The following is an 11,718-nucleotide window of genomic DNA, read 5'->3' as shown; positions in this document are numbered from 1 at the left end:
GTTTGGCGGTGAATGGTCGAAATTTGCCAAAATTCCGATGTTCGCCGTGGCCCCCAGGTAGTTTGTGTTTGAGACCCCTGTTCTAAAACAAGCGTATTGGTGGCTGATATAAATAACCCACCTGACCCGTCCCTGTGGAAACCTACGATAACTGTGTGTGAAAAAGTGCAGAAAGGAAAAACACTGTGACCTTTGCAGTGACTCATCTGTTCATGCTCAGTGAAAACAGAAAGCCACTTTAGTAACTGTAAAAAACACAAAGGCAGAATTTACACACGACACAACTTTCACAGACGTTACCAATTTTGACTCTGATTTCATGCTAACCGACTATTTTTTTGTATTATGACAGAAAGCCTGATACACAAGTCCTTATATGGACATCCTGGAGGTGTGTATTTATCGGTCACATTTTCAGGCTTTACAAAATATTCTTTTCATTGTGTCTTATGTATTGTTGAGTATGGGGCCCCGGAGGTGACATAGACGGAAACTTTTTTAAAGTACGTGCGCCTTATAACTCGCATGCACGCTTTACTAAATCGCATGCGCAAGATAATGAGTTGCAACGTATTTTAGTTAAAAAAATTTTTTTTAGTAAAGCATGCGTGAGACTTTTTATTTTGCACATGCGCATTAGTAAAGCATGCGTGCAATTGATTTTTTAATGGAAAAAATACTAGAATTAGGAGCAGTGGGCTGCCACACTGAGTAGCGCCCGGGGAGCATTGGGGGTTGGGTACCTTGCTCAGGGGTACCACAGCCCTTTTTTGGGCCACAGGCTGCCCTAGTAAAGCGTGCGTGCGACTTATTATCTCACGTGTGCGCTTTACACATACTCTACATATACATATATATGATTTCCAGAATTTGTCCAGAGAGACTTTATAAATAAACTGTGTCATATGCAGTAACAAAGCCAACATTATGGCCAGATCAAGAAGACAAATTTACCCAAATGGACACAAAAGTCTAAAATGAATCATGAGGGTTAACACAAATCACGTACAATTGCATGTAATATTTGCTCCGCTGATTTGTTAATGATGGAATACACAAAAGTGGAGCCAAAAGAGCCGAAAGAGCAGAAAGAGCCGAAAGAGCTGAAAGAGCTCATTGGTAAGCTGAGCCAAATGAACCGGCTCACTGAAAAGAGCCGGAATGCCCATCACTAAACGCATTCACTGCCTTGAGAAGTGGAAAAAACCCAGCTTGGGAAAGTGGGAGGAGCTATGGCGACGACGTCACACGTCATCACCGAGAGAGGAGGAGTAGGAGGTGAAGAGAGAGCAGAGCAGAGGGACGCAGATCTCCGCTGTGTGTGTTGTTCCGTCCTGCCGTGAAACAAGCGTTTTTACTCTCCTCGTCCCAGTTTCGGGCTGTCTTCGTGGGTTAGCCTGTATCTGCTAACCCCGGCTACATGGCCAGCGAGCGCCGCACAGCTAACTGTTGTTAGCCTCAGCTCAGCGCTGGGACCCCGGCGAAGTGAAGTGAAGTGAAGTGAAGTGCGGGGAATGGCAAGAGTTCTCTCGGATATTCCACTCAGAACACACGGCGACTAAAACAAGAAAAGGACGGAACGAGTCCACGGTTCCTCAGTGATTTGACACACCGGTAAGCCCCAGTTTTGTGATGTGTGTGTGTTGTTTAATGTTAAAGTTAACACCATTTATTTGAATTTAACGTTAGCTCGCAGGCTAGCCTCTCTGCTAACCACTGTTGTGTATGCTAACATTAACAAGTCGGCGGAGCAAATATTACTATTTTTGTTTTACGTGATCTGTGTTAAACCTCATGCATCATTGTGGACATTTTTGTCCATTTGGGTAAATGTGTCCTCTTGATCTGGGCACAATTTTGAATGTTGCTGCACCTGGCACAGTTTGTTTGTAAGAAAGTCTCTCCGGACAAATGTTGGAAATCCTATATTTACCGCACACTTAAGTCATTAAAGGACAAAAATGTCCACAACTAGTCAAACTGGCATTGAAAGGGTTACAATCCTCAAAATGATTGAATGTTTGATCCGTCAGAAGTTGTTCAAGAGATTGATGCAGGGGAAAAGCAGAAGGAAAAACATCTGTAATGTTCTGAAAGTGGACATTTTTGTCCTCTAATGATTTAAGAGCATAGTAAATTATAGCCGGATGATTTAAACATCAATGTGATTTGTGTTAACCTTCATGCATCATTATGGACAATTTTGCCCATTTTGGCAAATTTGTCCTCTTGATCTGGCCATAATTTTGGCTGTGATACTGCATATTGCACCGTTTGTTGAGGATTTAAACACTTTTAATGTCAGTTTGATTACCCATAAATAACAACAGTGACATCAAGTAGTCAAACTGACATTAAATGTATTGATGATTGACTGTTTGGTCCCTTAGAGCAGAAGTTGAGCAGAAGAGATTGATGAAGGGGGAAAAAGCAGAAGAAAAACATCTGTAATGTTCTCAAAGTGAACATTTTTGTTGTCTAATGATTTAAGAGCATAGTAAATTAAACTAAAGCTTGATGGTTAAAATACCAATGTCTTTTTTATCTAACGAAAGGTACAAAAAATGGTGATTTAAAACATTTAAAATTGTAGTTGAACATAATAAAAACACTTTGCTTTTGCTCTGTAACAGTCTACAGTGCATGTATAAAAATAACCCAGAAGTAACAGAATGACAAGTTAAGTTAATACTTAGTCATGTGTTTCTGCTATTAATGCTTTTAAAAATATATTCCTTTCCCTACAACCTCACATTGCAAATGAACAGAGAGTGCAGTTGAAAGGCAGTCCAGGCAGATCACTCATGGATTAAAGGCAGTTGTGTGATTACTCAGCATTCCCAACTGCACACATTCTCGTCAACACTGCTGCCAGGCCTCTGAATCATAATCCAGTGTAACGATAATAAAGTCTCACGCAGCTGTACCACGATAGCAAATCCACATCATGACATTTGTTGCAACGCTGTGATAGTTCTACAGCTTGTGATGTCAACCCATCTGTGGTGAGTGACGTGCTCACTGATTACTCAAGGTTTTGTGTAGCTGAAGCTTTTGTCTCTTTTGTAAAGAAGTGGCAATGATTTAAAGTAAATCGCTGACTGGACCTTATGGTGCGTTCCATTTAGGTTAACTTCTCCCTTTTTTGTTATGGCGCCACATACTGTTTCATGCCCTACATTGCTTGATGTACGGAGATGAGGCATACGCAGGACAAACGTGGAGACATAATCTGAGTTCGGAAATCCGACTTGTGGGGACTTTTCACTTGAGTGGACACTCCAGAGACGTGGTGCATTTCATTCACGCTATTTTCTCCATTAATGTTTAAAAAGTGTGTTTTAGGAGAGGTTTTCGGTGTTCACACAAACATGGTGACTTTTCATCATCAATCCCCCGTTTTCATGATGAAGTCATGAATAAACGCGTGAACGGTTTAGTTGCGACAGATCGACAACGTGACACATTTTCCCAGAATGATGTGACCACAGAATAACGCTTCCTGTCTCTTTTTAATATTGTCATGCTTTCATATTTGAAACATATTAGCTTGTTGTCATAGTAACTGTGAGAATCCAAACACTGTGAAAATGCACAAAAAAACAAACAAAACAAAAAACAGCTGTGAGCAGCATGGTGCGGGGCCTCGCTGCCACCGCCCTGCAGCAGGTGGCGCTATGTCCTTCACTCAGTTTTCATGTCTGGTCTCGAGTCTGGTCAGAGTTACAGAGCACTTCCTGTTTGGCGGTGAATGGTCGAAATTTGTCAAAATTCCGATGTTTGCCGTGGCCCCCAGGTAGTTTGTGTTTGAGACCCCTGTTCTAAAACAAGCGTATTGGTGGCTGATATCAGCATCGGACGTGAAAAAGTGCTGAATAAATAACCCATCTGACCCGTCCCTCTGGAAATCCGACTTTTCACTTGAGGGGACACTCCAGAGACGTGGTGCATTTCATTCACACTATTTTCTCAATTAATGTTGAAAAATGTTGATCTGTGTTCCCAGACCTCGAAATGATGACGTTTGTTTGTCCACAGACATAAATGATTCAGTTTTTAAAGATTTCTTTGTAACACGGAGCAAAGAAGACAGAAAATATTGACATTTAAGCAGCTGATAACTCATTTTAATTATTAAAATAAATACTCTCAAACTGATCAAATCACTTATCAAAATAGTTAAGAATTGGTCAAGTAATGGATTAACAATGAAAGGGGCATTGTGGCCCTAAACTACAGGGGTTTGATTTGCTTGGAAAACCCGTGAATTGATACGGTCACTGGTCTATGACTGTGCTCGTGTGCTTGAACGTGTGTCATCTGAAGTCTCCAAATTGAAACCTGAAGTAATGAAGTGTCTTGCTTTTTAACGCTCCTCTGAAGTTGCTGACAGACCTTGAAGCATGGCGGTAATTATGTGGTAGCGACCCATAGATGCGTGTTGTGTAGGAAGGAATACTGTGGTGGCCTGTTTGTGTTCTGTCTGCCCTAGACTGGTGCTTATTATTAGTCTGCCTGCCCTGATCCCTCTCAAAGTAATGCTGTGCTGGTACTTGAGCTAACACCCCTCCTTGCAGCCGTGTTCCTGTCACAGCAGTCACAAACATGTATTAGCATGCTGAAAGAACACCAAGTTCAACACCAAGTGTTGGAAACAATATTTACAAACAACGAGAACATTTCGTGTCGACACGTGCCGTTTGTAGTCTAAAGTGTGAGCGGCGCCTACATTTTTCAATCATCGCGTGACATGACTGTAAATAGCAGTGCCTTAAGCTTCTGCTGCACACGCACAAGTTTGACTTCACAGAGTTGTGCACCATAATAGTTTGCAGTGGGGCTGAGAGGTCTTGCTACTTGATTTTGAGTCATATAATTGTAGTAGATTTAAAAAATGTCATGGAGCATCACCACGCATTATTAACAATATCATATCTTTAGCCGATTTTTTTTTCCAGTGTGTTCTATCCATACGACTGGTGCCCTTACTGAGTCACCTGACAAGTTTGAAGTCTGTCATGTGACCCATTGGACAGTTATTCGGTAACCTGATGTTACGTTCCATTTACATTTTAACTTGCGTACGTCAAACCGAGGAGCGTCGTTGCCCCCAAGTTCACTGCGTTCCATTTGAGAAGTCGGAAATGCAATCTTGGGCTCGCCAGTGTTGGAATTACCATTCGATAACAACACGGTGCGTGGTATTGTTTGTGCACAAATGTTTGCAGTTAAAGAATGAAACGGTACTATGTGTACGACTGATTAACCATGAAACAAATATGACAGAAGTCAAGTTCAGGGCCTCATGACCTCCAACTACAAATGGAACGTACCATTGATGCAAGGACGAAAACTTGAAATTAACAATTAAATTCAGCAGATATGCTGCAAACTTAAATCCAAACTTTCAGCCTTTGTGTTTTGCCAATTACATTATTTTGAAGTTGCAGTTTTGATTTGAAAACCTTCTAATAGCTCAGCCCTAGTCTGCAGTGAGAAGACGTCATAGTCCATCTTTGACAGATAAGCAGGGGAATGCTGCATTTACTGACCCGAGATCCTCATTTGTGGGTCAGAGAACTCTACAGTCACTGTACTAGCTTTTCTAGTTCACACGGCCACTTTCCAACACACAGGCACACACAGAGAAGCACCTGGCGTCACACGAGTGTCAAGTCAGCCAAAAACACACCTTTTATTTAATTACACATTGGAATCCCTGTAAACCTGCTGCTGTTGTAATGGCATAGATTTGGCACAGAGCAGCCGTATATCTCAGTATCACTAATACCTGAAACCTTTCCTCTCTGTCTCCAATTGATTTTTATTCATCTCTATGTTTTTTATTCTCCAGGTTGTCGGTGTTACTGCAGTTCCCATCATGGTGCAGAAGTACCAGTCACCCGTGCGTGTGTACAAGCATCCCTTTGAGCTGGTGATGGCGGTAAGTGTCTGAGCCTGTAGTCACCGTCAGGACTCTGTCTCCATGGATGCATGACATACAGCAAATGTCATGACTTTTAAAGTGTCTGTGGAGGAGTTTATGCCTTAAAACCCATATTTATCCTGTCTGCCTGTGTATCTGCTCCATTTCCCTCCGTCTCTGCGTGTGTGTTTATCATACTGTATATGCAGAGTTATGTAATGCTCGGGGGCGGCTGCCACAGAGGTCACTCTCATTGAATTACACACCTTGCATGTCAAGAGTGCAGAGCTGTGGACTGTTTTTATGTCTTTCCTAACAAACACAGTCAGTATTATTATTATGGTCAAAAAAAGAAAAGAAACAGAGTTGAAGCAGATGTTTAAAAGTTGCTTGCAGTGTGAACAGTAGTCTGTCGAGCTCCGCCATGTTGGCGGGAAAAGCCTTTTGATTAAAAAATCACCAGCACCAGTGCCGATTTCAAGCCGTAAGAGTTTGTGCGCCTTTGAATCCACGGAGATCGTGCAAAATATCCCAGAATCTGACTGACTGAACATATGTGATCCTTATCTGGTCCTTACAATACCCACAGATGCTTTTCACGAGTGGACATTATTCTACCTGGAGAATGCTTACACATCACAAAAAAAGCTATTTAGGCCGATAAGCGTTGGAGTCTGTAAGAATGCTGAAGTTAAGGAGAAACTTAGTTTAACTTACAACCGATTGGGCCCCCAACTTTTGTCATAGAATACAGAATAACGGTTTTATAAATGTCATCCTGTGTCTTAACATACAGTACACGTTCACATTTCAGTCCAGTCTAAACATCAGTAAACTCTGGATGTCAACTTCGTCATTTTGTAGCTGATACTGTACGAGTGGAGTCCACGGCCTGTAGATTCTCACTCTGAGTGTGTTTTCATAGCAGTAATCCACGTCTGCTGTCCTCGGGATCTTTGGTGATCTGGTAACATGTTCTCCTCCCGTCAGCCTGCTATGTGACGTGAACAGCAACATGACATTGTTTTGATTCTTAACGTTGTGTGATGTCAGCTGTCGTAAGGCGAGACCACTGCGACGTATGTCACAGTCTAATGTGTTTCATCACAGCACGTTAAAACACTTTTCCACACCAACACGAAGGAGGATGCGCGTGAGGTTAAAGATGTCGTCATGGCTCACCCTGGTGTTGAGCCACTGCCGCTGTCACAGACTTGCACGTAATGTAAAAATCTCACCACGCGTGGCCTGAAGCAGACGGCTGCTACACTGCCTGTTTGTATTCACTGTCAGGCATGAGTGAGACTGTAGATTTCCATGTACATTTCCTTACACTTGCTGTTTAAATGGCCGTTTTCTTCATCCCTCCGTTTGCTTGTTTTGACCTCAGCAGCTGTTTGTCAGTAGTAATGTCTGCTGTTGCACACTGACAGCGTCATCGTAATAACTGGACCAGGCAGAGAAGCTTTATCGCTGAGCTGCTACTTTCTGCTGTGCTTTCCTGCTTCAAACGACACCTGATGACCTGGAAGTCGCGTGTTTTTAAATACACCAGCTTATAGACGGGCGCTGTTTTTCTTTAAATGGAAATCAGCTTTCTTTACCGGCTTGAAGGAGGATGCAGGCAGAATAAATCTCCTTAGTGTTGACTGGGTTGAGCTCTGGGCAAACAGATGGCTATAAATATATAGAGCACTCAAACCCGCACCCCGGGTCCACACATGCAGCCCAAGGGCGGGTCTGCAGGTGACTTAATGAGGGCACCAGTGTTTGCAGCACAGACTTTGACACAGAAAGATAGAAACACAACTGATATATCGCTTAAAAAGGGGAAACGCTGATTTGCATCTGGCTTGCATCATGTGTAAGCTGCAGATCAGCCACCTCATGGACTTTCTGTGAAACCGGAACGGATTATTTCTGGAAAATTTATGGTGTAGACTAGGATTATTTCAAAGTAAGGTGGATGTGTGGTGGTTAAGATACAAGTCTGTTGGTAAGTGTGTAAAATATACCTGAAGCTTCGTTTTCTTCCCTTTTTTGAGACTTTTCTCTGCAGTGGGTATTTTTTTGCAGACACTGCAGAGGAGACTTAATGGTGCGTCACAACACTTGTATTGAAAATCCAGTGAAACCACTCGCTTCTCACTTCCATCTATAGCAGCGTTGTTGCACACTGCAGTGTCGTCGTGAAACAGCATCCCCTGCATTTGTGGGGAAAAGCATCGCAATGATGCGGCGTCATATTGATTTGTTGTGCAAACAGGAATCTGCTTCTGTCGTCCAGCTCGACCTGAAGGCAAGGTCGGTATTATGCAAGTGGTTTGAATAATTAAGGAAGAAAATGTTGAAAAACCTCACTCTCCAAGGTCTTGTTTTGTCAACAAACCGAAATCATTCAGTTGTAATGATGTCTTTGTTATATTGGGGCAAAGAAACCGGTGAATTTTTTCAAGTCATGGATTTAAAGCTAACGATTATTTTCATAATTGATTAATTGTTCCAGCTCTAAATGCATTATCAAAATAGTTGACGATTAATAATTCCACCACCTCTCTCCAGTTTCTCTGTTGAAGGCATTTAAATTTGTGCCAGGAATGGCTTCTTCCTTCTGTTTGATGGGGATTATAGTTGACATTTTGCTTCGAGAATAGAAATTTGCTGTTCTCTCGCTACCAGACTCTGTTTGGTTCCTCTCAGTTCTTTTGAAAGCCCCATTAAGTCGTGTAAGGATAAAAAACCTCAGTTTGAGCCTTTAAACACATTCCTGTAGTGGAGATGAGATACGGCCTCGGCTCCAGCATGTACTTCTGCACAGGGATTGGTCTTGATCTTCTCCCTTCAGCTGTTTTTCTTCTGCAGTGGTTTTTGCACTTTTTGTACTTTCTTCTTCGCGTTGACAGCTTTTTGGCATTTGAATTGACAGTTTGTGTACAATTTGGCGGTTTTACTCCGTACCTGCTCATGCCAATGTAACACGGCTTTGATTTTAACGTTGCTGGGCTTTTTCCTCCCACTGCTTTTTCCTGCTCTAAAATTAAAACTGAAAGCCAAATGTTAATAATGAAAGAGCATTGTTTGTTTTTGGGTGTTGCCTTGGTACTTGTTTTTGATTTGGGTTTGTGGTTTTTTTGAAGCGCTGTTGGATTGCAACTTTAATACGTAACAGGATCAGACTTGAAAATGAAATTAAGAAATGCTACACATGGAGTCGCCTTTTCCAAAAATCAAGTTAGAACAAATATTACGTAATGCACACTTTTCTTTCTTATGAAGATATTCCAGTATTCGTATCCTTCTGTTGCCTCGCTCGTGTGAGTCCACAGAAGTGTTTGTTGCTTTGCCATCCAAGACGTAGAATCAGAATCGGCTTATTGTCACATTTAGCATACATGGAAACAAAATGTTGTGCTCACAGATCACACACACACACACACACACAGAAAACTTAAAAACCTACCATGGAAACACACAACAGACAGCAAAGGTCTGATGCCCTTCTAGGTTGTTTATTTTGAATTTCAAACCGGATTTTAAGGTTTGACTTGGAACTCTAGTGACCTTGTATTGATGGTTAGACCAGTTTTTCTAAAATATTTCTAAAGTTGGAGCAGCACCTGATTAAAATGCTCCTTTTTTTTAATCTCTATTTGTCAACTAAGCTCCAGTGCATGAGAGTAGCTTACGAGATGCATTCAATGACCTCTGGTATTCTTACTGACTTCTACAAAAATGCATAAAGTCCACTCACTAAATCGTTGCTGCCGTTGCCACCTTGATGCACCACAGACTGGGTCGTGGAATAGAGTAGAAAGATTTGTTTTTATAAATGTAATCATTCATAAAACATTTGTTTTGTATCTTTTTAATATAGTCACAGCAACTGATGATCATCCCTACTGTATATCAACAATTAAGCCGTTTAAAATCATGATAAAAACACGATTGACTTTGACTCGGAAGCGTCCGTATCACTCCACAGAGTTGGCCTGTTATTGTGTGTGTGTGTGTGTGTGTTTCTTCACTTAAGTGAGGAAGCACAGCTATAACACCAGCTCTGGCCACAGCGGTCCCTTGACAGAACTGTACCATATCAATAACAGGAAGTGGTGTTTGATGCTGTCGTTGCCCTCAGGGAGTCCATTGAGGAATGTCTACAGAAAAACACAACACGTCGCTTGCTGTTGTTCCAGGCCTGAGGGGACGGGTGCATCTGGCACAGGTCCACTTCTAAAAACCCCAGGTCTGACCCTGGAAATAAAAATAACTGCTCACTTGAAGATGCCTGTTATTGATGACCTTATTAGCATGACTGCTTTTGAGTGAGTCAAATCCCAGCCCGCACCATGGAGACGTACAAACGGCCTGTAGCTAATCCATGTGGACAAAGTGCTTTGGTCCTGTAGAGATTTTAAAGAGGAAGGAACAGGACGTGCCATGCTTGTGTTAATGCCACTATCAGGGGATTTCTCTCCCTAACCCCCCCCGTGGCCAAATCCTTCTTTGTCTGTGGCGGCAACGCAAACAAATCCATGTAATTCACATAATAAATGTTGGCAAGGCAACAAAATGGAATGAGTTTCAAGAGTAAATCAGATGATCAGGAATGCAACTAAAGCCTGGAACAATGAAAGCTCACTCACTTTTGTGTGTGGACACAGCAAAGAGGGAATATGTACACACAAGTTTTTGATGATGAGTCTTTCCTGCTCCCTTTGGTGTCTCAAAATGACTTTGAACTACAGTCAAAAGTGAATCTGAGGGACTTTCATGCCAAACACACTTAAGTCAAATCAAAGTTGTGCAGTACAGAGGTTTATTTGAAGAATATGAGGTGAAAAGATGACTGCAGTAGCAGAGTGGCCGACGACACCCACAGATGAACAACACCAGGAGTCTAACTGTCTATTTCACACCTATCTGGCATCAATTTGATATTTATTTATTTTTTATTCAATTGAATAATCCAGCGCCCGTGCCCATCCCTTGCGTATTGTGTCCTCTGCTTCGTCAGATGAATCCAGGTTTGTAAAATAAAGGTGCACTCATTTGTTTACGTGACAAAGAAACGAGGACGTTCATGTTTGCTCTTTTGTCCTGAAATGACTACCCGTTATAATCTTTTTAATCATGTTTTCTTTTTCTCCCGATAATGCGTCGTCTTTGTCGAGCCACATTTTAGACGTCGACGCGCCTTTTTCATACTGGACCTCGATGAACTGCATTGTGTCACAAGTAATCTGAGCCCCGTCAGGCACAACAGAACATTTCATTCAAACTATGTGTGCTGCACTCGGATAACATATCGATGTCCATCTTGCCTTTTTGAGATAACAATGCAAAAAGGCAGCTGCTCCAAAAGATAACATTTTGTCACGCGAGTGATGGAGAGAGTGAAGAAAAAGGGAGAATTACTGAGGATTAAATTATGTGCATGTGGTTTGAGTGATTGGATCAGAAGATGCATTCAGGTGAGAGTTGAGCACTGTCAGTGTGTGATCTGATCACTTCAGGATCAGATCCAGGATCCTGATTTCTGGTAATTGTGTTGTCTGTCTTCATGTGAGTCATCACTCGCACATCTTTCTCTGGGCATTTGTGTGTTTCTAAACCTGGCTCATGCTCGGTCCCAACGACATCCTGTCCCCCCGTGTCCTGACCCACTTATGACCAGGTCTTCGCGGCTTTAGTCTGTTGTTGTAATCTGTCTGTGAGTCCTGGCTTTCATTTGACTTTCGGTTAGAGGTAGACGGGGTAAGCATCGGCCCATTTACGTCACTGAAACGGCATTT

General features: G+C 42.1%; 1 protein-coding gene across 2 annotated transcripts in view; it reads left to right on the top strand.

Annotated features, from left to right (window-relative positions):
* The first annotated feature begins 1,288 nt into the window (after positions 1-1,288).
* LOC122761815 (SEC14-like protein 1) overlaps positions 1,289-11,718 on the top strand; it is a 35,137-nt gene continuing 24,707 nt past the window's right edge. For both annotated transcript variants that reach the window (XM_044017059.1, XM_044017058.1), the window contains exons 1-2: positions 1,289-1,614; positions 5,855-5,944. In XM_044017059.1, the coding sequence (XP_043872994.1) occupies positions 5,882-5,944 (63 nt within the window). In that variant the 5' untranslated portion in view covers positions 1,289-1,614; positions 5,855-5,881. The remainder of the gene's footprint in view (positions 1,615-5,854; positions 5,945-11,718) is intronic.

This window comes from Solea senegalensis, unplaced genomic scaffold (genome assembly GCF_019176455.1).
Source record: "Solea senegalensis isolate Sse05_10M unplaced genomic scaffold, IFAPA_SoseM_1 scf7180000015033, whole genome shotgun sequence".
Lineage (NCBI taxonomy): Eukaryota > Metazoa > Chordata > Actinopteri > Pleuronectiformes > Soleidae > Solea > Solea senegalensis.
Note: the sequence above shows the minus strand (reverse complement) of the source record. Positions and strands in the feature narration are given on the sequence as shown.